Source organism: Lytechinus pictus, chromosome 11 (genome assembly GCF_037042905.1).
Source record: "Lytechinus pictus isolate F3 Inbred chromosome 11, Lp3.0, whole genome shotgun sequence".
NCBI classification, from domain to species: domain Eukaryota; kingdom Metazoa; phylum Echinodermata; class Echinoidea; order Temnopleuroida; family Toxopneustidae; genus Lytechinus; species Lytechinus pictus.
In genome coordinates this window covers 16,160,907-16,178,367 of record NC_087255.1, presented here as the reverse complement: position 1 = coordinate 16,178,367, position 17,461 = coordinate 16,160,907, and the positions used below count along the sequence as shown (strand labels likewise).

Sequence of the window (17,461 nt, the reverse complement as noted above, 5' to 3'; positions counted from 1 at the left end):
GAAAATTCTGTTTGATGCATCTTTTCAGGTAAAAAAATCACTTATTTATCAAAATATTTCATTCAAAAGAAATGACCAATATAAAAGGGTAACATTTACTCTTGCCCATGGTACAAAAAAAATCAATATTACTCAAGAAGAAAGTGGTTAAATTCTTTGAGAAAGAAAGTCTCACAATTCACGAGATTTTGCAGGGACATGAATTCAGCCACGAGAGGACTTGGATAAATCTTGCTCATTTGCTCATTAACACAGGGGCTTGCGGACTGACTGTATACAGATCTCCAAATCCATTTCTTGTCCAAAGCGGGCTCCACGTCATCTTTCAATAATACACACATACATAACATACGTTTATCCTCTTTAATAGGAATGGAGTTAAGACCATGTTCTATTGGCATTGGCATAGGCTGAGTCCCATCTACAGAATCTATGGAAGAAGGGTTTCTCTGCCAGCCTTGAGACTTAAAACTCCTAGCCTCAACTCTATTCCAGGGGGTGACTCACAAAGATTTTGGTAAAACTTAAAGAGTCACACTATAATTTCCAGTTGCGTACGATGTAGAAGGCATCACCGCATAAGCCAAATCATGCTAAGAGAACGCAGGCTACTGTGACTAAATCAATAATATTGCCTGTTATGTAATATGTGCATCAGCATTTTAGCATGACTCTAAGTCACTTAACTCTTTGTGAACCCTCCCCGGTGGGTGTTTCATAAAGCTGTTCGTAAGTTAAGAGCGACTTTAAGAACGACTGGGGATCCGATCCCATCTTGTGAATGGTATATTCAATGGCAATGGTTTAGCGCGTAAGAAAGGATCACCAGTCGTTCTTAAAGTCGCTCTTAACTTGCGAACAGCTTTATGAAACAGCCCCCTGGTTCTTTTAGATACATATTATCCAAGAATCAAATCAACTAATGCTCAGCATTGGCTTAAGTATGCATCTTCATCTTCTCCTTCACCATTTTCCCTGTCTGAAACAACATTTGAAAATAATTATAGAGTACGGTAATATTCACTTTTAACACTGATAAACTCACACGACTCCATTCTAACAATGTAAAGTAAAAAAATTGTTTTTCAAGATAACTCATGGCTGAACTGAAGATGAATATGCCAACAATGAACCTTTGCTAAAAGCTGAAAATTAAAAAGGCATAATAATGATACTTCTACAAATGGCAAATGAATTAAAAGTAGCAAACGAATGCCCTATACAGTTCATTTAGTTTATATACAGTCAGTCTGCAAGCCCCTGCGCCAGAACCAAGTAACATAAAGCTTAGCAATTGATTGTGGTGATGATTTTTATGACTGATCATTAACAACAATCATTCATAGAAATCAGTCCTATTCTCAACTGCTAAACTTTTTGTTACATATCCCTCGCTACTGATTCTACATATCAATTCCCGAACACGAAATGAGAGGAATGGGATCATGGTAAATGGCTTTAACATGATCATTAAATCGTTAGAAAGAAAAAAAAACGTTTAACCCCAAATTTTGAGACTTCATACTGACCCCAAACTATGATGAGTAAGGTAGCAAGTCATATCAAAGATGATCTACAGAATTATTTTATGGCAACGGAAAATGGTATGTAAACAGACTCTATATATTTTTTTCTAACTGAAAATTAAGGCACGTCTACAACACAAAAAGATGAAAAAAACGCCAATGTAAAAACAAACCCAACAAAATAAAAAAAATACTGAATAACTGATAATAATAAGCTCTTTAAAAACAGTTCTGCAACAAAGGCCTGCTTGAAAGTTATTCACTCTTTTGTAGAACATGTATTGAAAATACAGGTAAGAAATCTAGTTCCAGAAATGCCCAGCACCCACTGCATGATCCGTTGCTATCCAATTTTCAAAGTATGTAATTGTAATAGCATCTTATATGAGCATTCCAAAATAAAAATCTTTACAATCAAAGTTCTGAACATTGGTATGAATACGAAAGCAAAATAATTCCAGTGTATTTCAAGCCTTCCTGTAGGAATATCAGCAAATTCCATTCCAAATCATAATGACGTCATCAAAAGATGCAAATTGAACACAGTTCGGACTCTATACGACCAGAAGGCTAGCAGCAAAGCAGAATTCTGATTTTAGCATTCATAGCATTACACCGAACTTCAAATAAAATCATTGTTCATCTTGGAACTTTAAAATGCGATTTGTCTGAAAATAGTGTCGCAGTCAGATCGCGTGGTGTGTGGCAGGCTTGACATAAAGCATACAATCAAATTAACATTAAATTAATTGTTATTTGAATAGATAGCAAACCACATAAATAATTATCAATTGTAAAGAATGAATGTATGCTTTTGTGTTGGAGGGTACTGGGATATCAAAATAATTAAACTGTTTTAGAAATACTTCAATTGATAAGATGTAAAGAAAGCAACCATGACCCTGTTTTGTAATCAGCAAATCACACTATTGCAATTGAATTTTTTTTTTTTTTTTGGGAAAATAATATTCCACTACAGGATAAAATGCCACAAATCAATCTAAGAATTTATAGGGAAAAAAGTGCAAATAACGGAATACAGATTAAAAATAAAAATTATAAACTTGTAAAAATTACACAAAACCGTCACAAAGAATGGAAATCCAAACCTACATGTATATCAAGTGAATAAAATATAAATAGAAATCCCTACTTTACATCTGTATAATACATTTTCAGTTATACTTCCAATTATATAATTCTACATGAACATGCAACCTCTAACTACAATTAAAAGAGCAATAAACATGTACATCGTATACCATCGTAATCCAAGAATGCTAGTTATGCTATTCAACAGTACATGAACATACCAAAAATGAAAAAAAAAAAATGGATCTTGATAATATTGCATTGAGGAGAAAAACCAGAATCGCAATGATTCAATATTTGAATGATGATATAGCTATACAAGTACATGAAAGCATGAGGTGATAGTCCCAGTGCAACATCGGTTGAAAACATGGCAGATATTTTCATCTAAATTCTTCATTGAAAAACATGCAAGAAATGTGATGTTTCAATGTGCACAGCTCTACTTCTAATAATGGTATCTATTATTAAAACAATATACCGACAATGAAAATACACCATACCAAGGTTCAAACTCTGTTTGAAGATACATTTAAAAAAAATTATTTCTTTCAGCCCCTAGTAATGTACCCAACTTTTAAACAAAATTGCTACATGAAGTGTACTTCATCCTACCTGTGAATATTACACACGTATCTAAAGGTGTATGAAGATTATCTACACAAATATCAAAATTGGATAGATTGAAAAATATGATACTTTTTGCCTAGAGTTCCTTTCGGTACGTAGAATGAAATACACACACCTGTATACAAGGCGTATGCAGCATTAAAAAGGTTATACAATGTAGTGTATTTGTCTCAGTATAGAACTATTTTTACTGAGTAAAATGAGAATGAAAGAGCGTACAATGAATTATGAAACACATGTATCCAATATTATTTGTTTCAGAGATAAGAGCAGCAAAATACATGTATACGGATGTCTTATTTCTGACAGCCAGGGCACTCAACAAAGGAATTTGAATAGATGGGGAAACATAAAACCTATTCATGAATTTATCTGATGTCCCTTGTGTCTCAATTCTTAAAAACTTCTTGGCTAAACTGATTCCAATCAGACAATATCAGAGTTTAAATATAGAACTATAAATATATATTGTTTGTAAATTGAAAATATATCAGTATATACCTCCATACATGTACAGTTGCTGTGCAATACAACCATGATCCGATTATCAATTTCATTTGAGATGATACAGCACGTAAACTGAATATTATATGTAAGAAAAACAGGGTGTCCAAACAACTCCTTTCTATTATGAAAGGGTCTGTCTGGCATGCAGACTATATCTTTGATTGCGTAGGGATTATATCAATGTTGAGTGGCAGCGGTTCGACATCGTCATCGGTATCATTGGTGCTTGGCTTGGTCGTGTAGGTTGAGATATAAATGGGAATGTGTCCATCGGGGCATTTCTTATTCTGCTTCAGGTATTCCAAGTCTCCATTGATACTTAATTTCTGTGTACATCAAAATGTAAAAATATGTCAATTTTAATACAGAGCACAAATGTAAAGATACATGTATGTTAAATTTAATACAGAGCACAAATAACAGAAATTAGCACGGTATATAAATTATGTAAATTTTAATACAGAGCACAAATAGCAGAAATTAGCAGAGTATTGCAAGGAAAATTTAAATTGATTTTAAACATAAATCACCATTTTTCTCACACAAACAATATGTAGTAAGATTGGTATTGTACTATTATCTATGAGACATTATTGGTATTTTTCTATATAGTTTTTGATATTTCAGTTTGTGTCCATGCATACACATTGTAGCATGTGTATGAACAAACAAAAAAACTATTGAATGTGAAATGGGGCATGTGGAAAGGCTTGGCAGTTCATTACTTAGTGCAGTTGTGTTTGCACTGTACAGGATGATTTATATTGGAAGTGCAAATAGCCCAGCCTCATGTTGCCATACATTATTGCTATTCTTTTTCATTCAAGACTACAATACAGTACCATACATATACATCAAATTATCAATTGCTTGACAAATTTTATCACTTATATGTAAACTTGTTTTTATCAATTTTTTTAAATGATAAGTATCATTCTATTATAGAGTTACAAAAGATTCCATAAGTTAGCAAAATTCATCATACATGTATCTATTTAATCTTCACTTCAATATGACACAGGTTTTCCCTAAAAATCATAATTGCATGGTTGTATCAAATTCATACAAGTATTAAATATGATATCAATTCTTCCAATAATAGAATTAAGATTAAATAGAATAAAACAAACACTTAATCTACATGTACTAGTTCAAAGAAACATATTGTTTTCTTATACATGCATATCATATGTTGAGTTTATTGGCAAATGCATCTAGGGAAATTGAACTTACAGGTGCTCTGACTCTCCTTTCTGGAGCGGTAACCATGGTTGCACAGCACAGCCACAAGAGGGCGACAGAGGAGAGGAGGATGGTGATTGAGAGTAGCCAGCGAGGGAGCCCTGATCGTTTGGCCACGCAGTCCAACCAGCTAGACGTATCAAGGTGAGTGGCGTAAGGTCGCGAAGGGTCAGAGGTCGGGTCGTGATCGTTAAGTACTTCTAGGTTAGTCTCAAAGCCGTTGAACTGCTTGCCAAAATCTGATAACCGAACATACAAAACAAATAACATTACTCAGTAGTAATGTACAGCTAAACAGAAATTGATTACTTATACATGTAGGGCAATTCCATAAAATAATCAACCTTTGTGTACGTCCAACCCCCATTTTTCTCCAGTTTGACTTCACTTTATAAACTGACCAAGTCATGGTCATTTAAAAGCATTACAGACTGTCAAAAGAACATGAAATCTGAGACGGAAAATTTAATGAAGGTCCTTAATATAGGGGGTCGGACGTACATATTTTATGGAATTGCCCTGTATTCAAAGTTTGATTACTCCTAATTTCATCACAGAAACATCCAAGCCGCATTGGAAAACTTGTTTGTTCCTCTCTCATTAAACTTATTATGTTCAGGAGAATATCAAGTTCTATTTTCATTGCTATTCCATTGTAATAATTATTCATGTATACATTTCCTTTCGGTGCCATGAGCATCGAAAGGAGGACCTGTGTGCTAAATAGCCACTACTACCATCATCAACCCCATTCTAACTGGGCTATTTCAGACCAGGTTTTTACGGGAGGGGGTGTCAATTTGAAGAAAAAAAATTGTGGCTTCTTTATGAGCTCATCAGCCAACATTTTCTACATTGTATTACAGTTACTGTAGGACTCTATGGGGATCTCAGAGGCTTTTCAGTTTCCCTGGGCTTTTGGGGGGCAATTCGGGGGGAAATTACCCCGGGCCCCTCATGAATTTTTTCCCCCCTAATAACCACCGAGATGGTGAAGATATCAATCAACACTCAACAGGGGAAAAAAAAGAAGATATTTTCCATTTTTTACTGAATTTTATTGAAAGAGCTCACTAGCCAAAATTTACTACATGGTCTTACAGCTTCCTTTGTACCCTATGAAAATTTCAGGGGTATTTTTAAAAAGTTTTTCAGGGCCCCAAGCACCCGTCCCCCATCCCCCCCCCTATCCCCCCCCCCCCTCCCCGACACTCACTGAAGGGATCCTGTGGGTCAGGATCTACGGTGAAGATATCAATCTCTGGCTGGGTCTCGAAGATGTACAGCTGATTATTATCGCCCTGCCAGTAGAACATCGCCTGGGAGAAGGAGACCCCTCGTGCACTGGACGTCAGCTGCTGAAAGATGCTATGTACTGAGAAGAGAGGGACGATGAGGTGCATGCTTGCTTCCTGGCTGGCATACTGGGAGTAAAAATTAAAAAAATAGACAGTGAAGAATCTAATTGGTGTTCATGATTGATTTTGACAAGATTTACAAATATTGAGCCCATTCACAGTGAAATCTCAAGATTCATCTTAACGTGACATTGTGTATAATCTATAAAGAGAGAGAGCTCATTTGACTGAGCCATCACAATATTATTTGACAGGAAAGACAAATGTGTACGGGAGCTACTGTTTTGTCTTAATTTAGAGTTTTTATTGAGCCCAATCACTTGGATTGACAAAATGAGTACGGAGTTCAATGTGGTACACGATGATGGGAGTTTTAAGTTTATGGGACATACATGTACGCCTTCAGGAAGAAGCTTGTTCTGCAGAAGAAGGAGTACTACATATAGGTAGGGACAGTCATTTTCCGTTTTAATTGTAAATCAAAACAAAAAATTAATGTTGGTTCTTTACTTTTCATATGAAAATTATTGAATTTACCTTTGCAAGATGAAAATAATGATCTTGCTATTAAAGCATATTTTCAATCACAAAACAGAATATTTTTAGATCAAGTTTGTAACAGGATTACAGGTTTTCTAGAAATGAATTACAGATTGTCTGAGATGGAAAAGGCAATTTTTAAATGAAAAATCACTGTTCCAAAGAAGGGGTGAAGAGGGATACTTTGGATAAAGATAGTTTTTAGGGAGATGAGTGAAAGAACTGGGAGTGGTCATGGGTTGAGGGCTGCAGTACAGCATGAATTCCATTGAACAGGGGTGTGAGTGGTCACAAATAAAAAGATCTGAAAAAAGCTGAAACTTGTAGAAAAAGTCTGAAATAGAAAGAGCTCCCATACTTTCTGTACAGAGGAAAGCCAAAAATAAGCTGAAATTATTAATAAAGCTGAAAATCAAAATGAAAAAAATCTGAAATCAGATAAAAATCTGAACTCTCACACCCCTGATTGAAGTCAATCAATGTCACCCCCCATTTTTTTTTTTCGACGGAGGGCTATTTTGCGGTTTTCACAACCTTCTTCCTAAATCTGCAACGTGACAAGCTTTAATATTGCAGTAAGTGGGGATTTTTCAGGGCTCTATTAAGCCTATTGAGGGCGAAATTGCCCAGAAGCTGATAATATACCGTATACTGATTAGCCACAGGGTTCCCAGCTTTTCAAGAAAACAAAATTCCCTGATTTTTCCCTGATGAAGTGTAAAAATTTCCCTGATAAATATTTAAATCCATTCCAAGTTTCGCAAGTTTTCTACAATAAGTTGTTGCGGTGAATTACATTTACATGTATTTTCAGTATAAAAACTAAATGTAAAACCAATTAGTACCACCATAACCAGTCATTCAATGAATGTTGTTTTGATATGCAACAAAATATAACAGAGTCTGACTACCGTGCTTTCACTTTTGGGCCGATAAAATTCCCTGATTTGAGGCATTTTTAAATCAAATTCCCTGATTTTTCCCTGACTGGAAAAAAGTATAATAATATTCCCTGATTTCCTTGATGGGCTGGGAACCCTGAGCCACAACATGCATGACATGGTGCCTACATACACATAAACATGCATCGTTAAATGGCAGATCTCCTGTATGGGAATAATTACGATAAGATACGATGAGGGCCCCGTTTTACAAAGAGATACGATTGATCCAATTAATCGTAACTCTATGGAAATCCAACAGTGTCATTACTTTCTACAGGAAATTTGCAAAGTGTCCTTTGCAAACAAAGGAGAACACACCAAATTGTCAAGAAATCAATGAATTTATAAATATACATGTACATCAGATCTAAATTTTTTTTCTTCACAAACATGCATTTTATGTGTTGACGTTGCTGGCCATCCATAGTTGCGATTGATCAGGGGAGCGTTTCATGAAAGGACTTGTCGGACGTTTTATCCGACAAGTACTGTTTTATCCGACAGTTACCATAGTAACAGTGCCTCACAACCAATCAAAATCAAGGAAAGATGTCAGATCTGACAACTTGTCGGACAAAAATCTTGATGAAACGCTCCCCTGATTAATCGCAACTCTTTGTAAGACGGGCCCCAGTTCACTTCAATGCATGAAAAAGATACCTGGTACATGAACATCTAAACAATGTCATTATCTACTGGTAATTTTACCTGTCTTCTCATCTGTTTAGCAAATGGAACCTGTTCTGTACATCCGAGACAGCAGGCAAACAACAGCTCATCATTGCTATATGCTTCATGGCAAGCTGACAAAAAACAAAAAAATCAAGCAAATATCGAGAGAGTAATTGTACAAATAACTCTGTTTACACACACAGAACATTGGTTGAATAGCTGTTATGGAACATGAATGTAGTTGCATCGTTGATGAATACCAACAGAAGTGCCAATGCTATAAATCAGTGGCTCAAAATTGGTAAAATACACTTAGCTATTAATTGTGCATACACAGAATGTTGACTACACCATCCATATTAAGTTAAATGACAAGTACATGTACAATTGCACATGACTGTAGGCTAGCATTTAATTCAACTACATGTAACAGATTACATCAATTAAATGAAAACTGAAAATATAGAACACTCCATACATGAAGTTCATGAAGATCATAGATTGTCACAGGAATTTTTTTGTTTGTATTTTCAGGGGCTACTTATCACAGCTAACATTACTGCCTAAATCTGCAACGTTTGATAAGCTTGTGAATGGGGTTTTCCACAGCTCCTCTTCTTGTTCCCAGGACTCTTTTGACCATTTCGGGGGCTAAATGAAAATCCCCCCCCCCCCAGCCCCTGTGGATTTTTTTCCCTGGATTGTCATCAATGGAAACCATATACATGTATGTATGTACAAGGCAGGGATTATTATTGTAATGGAGCCCAAGATATAAAGTATATGTACATGTAGAGCAGGTGTGCTGTGTTCTACATGTATGTACATGTTTGTGTGCAATGTACACATGAAGTTTTCTACCAAAATGCAATGCTAAAGACCTAGGGATTCACTAGGGATGATATGCACTATAAAGTATGTTGGCATTATTGTTAATATTAAAGAACAGCAAAACCAGAGTGAAAATGGTCCAATATTCCTACTGTGCATGTAACCCTATACTTACAATGTACATACATGTACTGTACAATGAAGACTGGTGAGCAAACAACACTCACAACACGTACAAAAAACAATAAACAACCCAAAAATGGAGCAAATGAATGTTATTGATCGAAACAACAGATGTTCAAAATTCACATAGACATTAGGGCTTCACACTTGACAAATTAGATACATGTACATGTACATAATTTGTAAAATGGTGATTACTCTTCATTTGGCATGCAAGTGATTTATAGGCAAATACATGAAGGGATTGCTGGACCAAGCCTGTGAACTTGCTTCCTCAGAAATGACTTAAAAGCTGATTTTACATTTTGGTAATTCCCCAAAAAGTGAATGTCACTATTATAAATTCAAGAGTAGTAGATGTGTACATGTATATGTACACCCTAAAAAAATGAGGTGAAAGATATGAAATGAAAATAATAGGATATTGTATGTTTTGTTATTTGTAAATGGGTTGGAAATTTCAAGACAAAGATAATGTTTGAAACTTTATATACCGGTACTACATTTAAAGGTTTGCTCAAAAACCTATATTTAAAACCAAAATAAAAGCATGGCGAAGGAGAGGGTTCCAAAAAAATCAACATCTCTCACGAAGAATCGATGGATGAAGAAAAGATTCAATGGCCACTAAGACTTTGTATTGTTGGAACATGAAGAGATGAAGTGTGCAATACACTGCAAAAATACTGGCGTTGATTCAACATCAGCCTGGTATAGATAAATTGTAGGAAAACACCGGAGATGTTGAAACAGCACCACTTCGGCTTTAGGCTAACACCAGATATGCATTTTGTGTTAACCAATATCGGTTTGATTCTTAACAGGTGTTGTTTTCAACTCTTCCCTGGTGTTTTCCGATATAGATACTTCGCTGGTATTAAATCAACACCAGTGATTTTGCAGTGTATACTTGACCCTTATTACTGAAGCTGTAGACAGGCTTCAACATCAATGCTTGATTGCAAATAAAGTTTACATTCAAACTGTATTAAATGAAACTGATTGATTTCTCCTGCATTAAAGGACAAGTCCAGCCCAACAAAAACTTGATATGAATAAAAAGATAAAAATTTAACAAGCATAACACTGAAAATTTCATCAAAAACGGATGTAAAATAAGAAAGTTATGACATTTTAAAGTTTCGCTTCATTTCACAAAAGAGTTATATGCACATCCCGGTCGGTATGCAAATGAGGGAACTGATGACATCACTCACTCACTATTTGTTTTGTACAGTATTTTATTATATGAATTATGAAATATTTTGATTTTCTCGTCATTGTCATGTGAAATGAAGTTTCATTCCTCCCTGAATACGTGGAATTCCATTATTTTAACATTTTGTGGTTCAGGCAAGGAGGTCCTAATCGTCAAATTCGTAAAAATTGAAATATTGTATAATTCAAACAATAAAAAACAAAAGAAATAGTGAGTGAGTGACATCATCGACTCTAATTAGGATGTAACTGGCTCGTTCATATAACTATTTTGTTAAAAATAAACGAAACTTTGAAATGTCATAACTTTCTTATTTTACATCCGATTTTGATGAAATTTTCAGCATTGTGCTTGTCTGATTTTTCTTTATTGATTCAAATCAACATTTTGTTGGGGTGGACTTGACCTTTAAAGAGGATTTTACAATTAGCTATTGGACCGATTTCAACAGTTTGGTTTATAGGTACTTGCACAATCAATTCTTCCAGCCACTTTTTCTATAGTGAGTGAACTGCCAATTCTAATTTCTTTCTCTTTTTCTTCTGTTATCAATTCTTTCTTTTACCAGTACTCCAAAATTTTGTTAAATATTCAATCAAAATGGAAATCAAAATGGCGTGCAATATTTCCATAAGTCTCTTTAATCATTATTATCATTACATGTACCATCATTAGGCAATTACATGTACCCTCACTTTACCCTGCCCCCTTACCCCATATCTAAAATCTCACCTCCTTTGCAAGCCTGTTTGGTACTATTAAAGTCTGTTGTTTCATAATCTACTTCACCAAATTCGAGCATAGAAAAAAGACGGCATCCTCGTTGACATGCTCGCAAATCCTCCATCTGAATATGAAAGAAATAAGAAAGTTCTTGTGAGTACATTTAAATGTACATGAGCAGCTGCTAGATTTTCTTTAAGCAGAGGGGTGTTTTTTACTGTTCCATGACATTTGCTCCTCCGACAATTGCTCCGGTGGAAAATCTACACATTAAACCAAACCTGAATCCTAATCTCCCAAACTAAATAAACCCTAATCCTTATCTTTGCATTCTTCGGAACCAAAAACTATTACAATCCTAATTCTAAACCGATGAGATTTTAAGACAGGAGCAAATGTCTCAAGAGCAGATGTCGTGTCACTGTTTTTTTTTTTCAAATGCCTAAATTTTGCAACTTGGGCTATGATCACATTAAATCTACAAGTTCTTTCTGGTTGGGGCTCAATTTTTCTGAGGCAGATAAAATTTATGATAGCAGGCAAAACAAAAACAATTGCACAGATCATTATTTTCAAATTATTTTGAATCCTCTTTCTTTTATATTGTATAAAGGTCACCAAGATTGAACCTGAAAAATAAGTCATGTATAAAGGATTGAACGTGACCTCGCTCCTGAATCAAAGCCATTTCTGATGAATCTACCCAGGTAATCTTGCAAGATAGACACCGACACACTAAGCCATTTGAAGAAGAGTGCAGTTTCTTATATTTTTCCCCTTTTCTTTTCATTCCTTTCTGTCTATCCAAGCTCTGCCTTTGGCTCCTTATTAAATTCAGTCTTATAGCCACATCAGGAAGTGCAGGGTTTGGGGCTTGTTAATAGCAATCAGCAAAACAACAACAAAAGTTAGTGAACCTCACCAAAATGCCAAGTTTCATGCTGAGTGTTGAATGTAGACAGCAACACTACAAAATTTGGTATACTTTATTTTATCACCTGAATTCACAATTGAATACTTGCAATGTCATGTAAAATGTGGTAGAAATTTAAAACTCTAATACCCTTTTTACACACGCTAAAATTTCCTTAACCCCGTACTATAGGTGGGGCTAAATTGCTATTTAGCCCCACCTATAGTACGGGGTTAAGCTTAGCCCACTTTCTTTTTACACAACATTTTTGCAAAGTGGGCTAACCCCACCTTTAGTACGGGATTATTTGGCCCTGCAAAAAAGCAGGGTTATCCCAGCAATTGCGGTGCTAAGAGCGATAGTACGGGGTTAAGATCGCTAGTGTAAAACGAAAGTGGGCTAAGCTTAACCCCGTACTATAGGTGGGGCTAAATGGCAATTTGGCCCCACCTATAGTACGGGGTTAAGGAAATTTTAGCGTGTGTAAAAAAGGTACGAGTGAAGTACTTGTACTACGAATGATCGACAAAAACCACTAGTCCGGGGTTAGCGAGTTTCGTGTGTGAAAAGCAAGCATTCCTTATCCGGGGTTAGAAATAACAATTTGGCATGTGTGAAAAGGAAAAAAAATAGTACGGGGTTAAGGATAGTACGGGGTTAGCGATAGTCCGGGGCTAAGAAAATCCTGTGTAAAAAGGGTATAAGTTCATTTTCTGGTGGGGTTCCATAAAACTTGTGACCTCAAACTTATAGGGTGAGCAACTAGAGATTTAAAGTGAAAACAGTTTGTAGTCTCAAAATCTGATTTTGATCTATTACCTAGGAACACAAGAGGTGGGGGGGTGACACAAACAATGTTTTTACTCAAGTTTTGCATTTTTGCACCCAGTCTCTGAGCATTTGACTTATGTATTAAGAAATGATTTTGCGATAATACTTTTGTGATAGAGATTTTGGTTTCATTCATTTTGCTTTGCAAGCAAATGTGTGTGAATTCCATTAATTCCGCTTTTTTGGTCATTCTTCCTGAATTAAAGATACATCTTCTAGATCTACATGCGATTGCTGTTTTCCACACCGCAGAAAAACTGGGTACTGGGGCAAGTGTGCAATACATGATTGACGGGAAGAAGAAAAAAAACACTTCTAACATAAAACATTTAACAAACATCAACAAACTGAACAGGAGAGGGGGGGGGGGGAGAAAAAAAGCACTTAAGAGGTTAGAATGAAGAGAAAATAAAAATTGTTAGAAAATAACAAAGAAAAAATCACAAGTAGTAGGGACGCTAGGTCCAACGTTAAACATTAAAGACAAAAACAAAAACAATTTACGTTAGATCTAGGGTAAACTAACACAGTCTAGGCTAGTGCTGTAGCCGAACTGCCGAACAGAAGTTCGCCGAACTTGGCACTTCCGAACCGGACCGAACGCAAAGGCCTGGTTCGGTGGTTCGGTAAAAAAAAAAATTAGGCACATTAATTTTACCACGTAAAATAAGCGGGGACTACCTGCATGTACATGTATTTAAATATAAAATGAAAAAAAAAAATATTGGTTAGTGATTGTGCACAAAAAGAATTCCACACAAAATATTTTTAAAATCCACTATTTAAGCTCCCATCATGTCTTTTATTGAACTGTTATCAATTTTAAAATTAAAATTATATTGACATGAATATATTTTTTCTTCATAAAATGAGGGGACATTTGAAGCTAAACTGGAATAAAAGTGTGGTTGAATTACGTATTGCCGTAATCGATCGTGATCGTAATCGGACCTACTTGTTTTGTATTTAATAAAGAAAAAGGACAAGACATAAATTCATTCCTTGTAAATGACAAAGTATGACAGCTTCTGTCTCGTCTTTGATTGAATTTTCATCAGTCTCAATTATTTTTTTAAACATGAATTTATTTTTTCTTCATAAAATGTGGGGACATTTTAAGCTAAACTCGGTTAAAAAGTGTAGTTGAATTACGTTTGCTGTAATCGATCATGATTGTAATCGGACGTACAAGAAAAGAAAAAGACCAGACATAAATTCATTCCTTATGACTGACAAAGTAATGGTAAAGTATATATATTTCACCTTCTGAAATTTACATATCAATAGATGAAGGAATGAGGTTAGAAAAAACAGAAAAGATAAACATTTCAAGAGCAAATCAACGCATGTTCCCTGATTGTGTACCGGAAATAGTTGATAAGGAAAGTTGAAACAGGAAGTCCAAACAACCTGCTCTCAGTTGCTATTATGCTGGTAAAATTCATATTCCGAATTTGAAATGTTTTTCCATTGTTAATTTTTTTCTAAAAAGTGGTTTAATCTGGTCAATTACTGAAAATGAAATGATAAATTATCAGTTTTATCAGTTTATTATCGTCTTGGTTCTGAAGATCAACGCCGAGTGATTTCACAACACTAAAATACACAGTACAGTCCCATGTACTCATTTTCGTGTTGGTAATATGTTTGAAGTCACGTAGCCTCGATCTTTCGGGACCAAGAATGGACTGATATTTTATCTTATTAAAGTACTAGTAATTGATTGACCAGATTTAACCACTTTTTAGAAAATAGGGACTTTCTAAAAGATTTCATATTTTTTTTAGTGTGAATTTTACCAGTACAGTTGAGTGCAGTGGAGGTGGTTTGCCTACTGTTCCGACATTCCCGATCAACACTTTCCAATCGGAGAAGCTGCGTTTGCAACGATATTGTAATCGATCATGATCATATCTACATGTACATGAAATAATCATGAAAAAAATGTTCTGTTCTTTGTAATTCTGTTTCTGTCCTCATTCTCTCGTTATCAATAATTTTGCTTTGGTTTTTATATTCAATTTAAAAATAAAAGTAGAAATGACTCTTATTTTTGTTTAAAGATTGAAATAAAAAGTTTCTACAACAATTTTTATAATTAACCATTCTTTTTAAAAACAAAATTTATTATAAATATACAACAGATGTTAAATGTGATACTCAGTCTGAGGGTCGGCAATCCTTTGTTTTATATGTGAACAATTTAATTTGGCATTTATTGCCGAACCCCCAACCGAACTAAAGTTGGGAAAAAAATTGCCGAACCGAACCCGAACATGCTGCCTGACTTGCAACACTAGTCTAGGCATAAAGTATTAAAACGTAACTGTTTCTGATGTTTAACTTCGATCATAGATCTAGTCCATCCATTTTTTAGATATATTAAAGCCAATGCAAAAGGAAACAACAAATAGGCCTATCAATATCTGTTGTTTCCTTTTAGTTTTAGTTTTGCATTGGCATAACTTGATCTTGGACTTGGACTCTTGTTGGAGACAAGTTTTTTTTTAAGTTTTGTGACTGCCAATGATTATTCTTCATTCATTAGGCTGCCTTGGCCATGGGCATGGCATGTCATGTGGTTCAAACTAAACACTGAATAAAGTTGAGCCTACAAAAAGTACAATACCGCAAACGGTATAGCAGAGCCACAGGCAGTCACAAACTTCACACTAACTCAGCTCAGCTCACTCACACTCACATTCACAATCAATACAAAGCTTATGACAGTCTCACATCACGATCACCTGCATTCGATCCGTCCCACGAAATCAGCACTCTTTTTTTACCTTTGGATATGTGTGTAGGGGATACGTCCTTTCACATGATGAACTACATGATGTTACATCTTCAAAAACATCGTCGAATGGAGTCTTTGCCTCATCAGCAGCAAGTGAAATCTTGAGAATCAATCCCAAACATATAACAAATTGAGTGAAGCTCGCCATTGTTATTGTATTTTCAGCTCGATCACGTAATTTCGGAAGTGCAATTGCTCAGCGCTGAGTTGTACGGTACGAGCAAATGAACCAAATAAAACGAATATTTAAAGTGACAACTTTCTTCTCCCGTTTGGGGCGGGGGCCGTGGTCAAATTAATTTGAGACACTAATATACAACCACTGGAGGATCCAGGGGGGGTCTACGGCTCGTGCCCCCTTTTCAGAGCCATAATCAGCATTTTAATGTAGATATAAATATGAAAATTTTACCCTAGTGTCCCCCCCCCCCCCTTGAAAGCGAGGACCTTTTTTTTAATTTTATTTTGCGGACGAAATGACCTTTTATTTTAGGTGAAAACTTTTTTTTTCGCATTTGCATCGGAAAAGTGTCCCCCCTCCCTTTTGGAGAATCCTGGATCCGGGCGCCCCTGTATACAACAAACAAGTAGGATCCATGCATGACTTAATGAATTCAAAGTGACACTTACATGTATACATCTCCCAATAAAGATCCTGCTCTTTAATTCGGGGAGGGGGTGGTCAAATTAATATGAGAAACTAAAATGTTTCAATGAAGCCAAAAATAATAATTAAAAAGAGATGATGTACGCTATACTATTTTTGTTTACTCCCACATTATTTTTTAAGGAGTATATCATACTGTGGGGATTTTAAAATTTCTTTATAGCTGGATTGGTTAACTTTAAAAGACCATACACCCAATTGACATTTAACAGATGGGGTTGTAAATCATAAAACTATATAAATACAAAAACTAAATATTGTGATTCAGGATTTCGATATATAATATTTAAAATATATATCTTATTGCACCCCTCTCCTTTCCTATTCATTCTCTTGATTATTCCCCTTTTTTCTTGGTTGTGAAACTTTTCAGAGGGACTCGCAAGCCATATGTATGCCGTATATAGGCAGGACACTGGAGCTGCGGTTCTTGACTATTAAAGGTTTCGAGGGGGCTTGTTTCGATCTTTGGTTTAGAATGAAAGTGGCCTATAGTGGGCAGTATGGTGAACATGGGAGAATCTACTGACCAAGCAACTAGTACCCCCACCCCAGTCGGCTAAAAAAAATATATTTCTCCAAAATTATGCAAAGGAGCGTAGCGACCAAGTGAAAAAAAAATCACACATTGAAAATGTTTGAGAATGTTTTCAATTCCGATGGCATTATGTACATCCATCATGCCCATGTACGTTGTTTTATTTCATCCTTGTTTTTGCTTTTGTTTGTACGTTATTCTATTTCATCCATCTTTTCTAACAAGTTCTGATAGGAATAGTTTCA

At 35.4% G+C, this 17,461-nt stretch overlaps 1 protein-coding gene across 1 annotated transcript; it reads right to left on the bottom strand.

The window, feature by feature from the left end:
- Positions 1 to 1,728: 1,728 nt before the first annotated feature.
- LOC129270884 (transmembrane protein 59-like) lies at positions 1,729 to 16,313 on the bottom strand. Its single transcript, XM_054908220.2, has 6 exons — positions 16,001 to 16,313; positions 11,477 to 11,591; positions 8,548 to 8,642; positions 6,214 to 6,421; positions 4,989 to 5,236; positions 1,729 to 4,081 (listed from the first exon to the last, which is right to left on the bottom strand). Exons 1-6 carry the CDS (start codon positions 16,157 to 16,159, stop codon positions 3,905 to 3,907), a joined length of 1,002 nt encoding a protein of 333 aa, XP_054764195.2. The 5' UTR covers positions 16,160 to 16,313; the 3' UTR covers positions 1,729 to 3,904.
- Between the last annotated feature and the right edge of the window lie 1,148 nt (positions 16,314 to 17,461).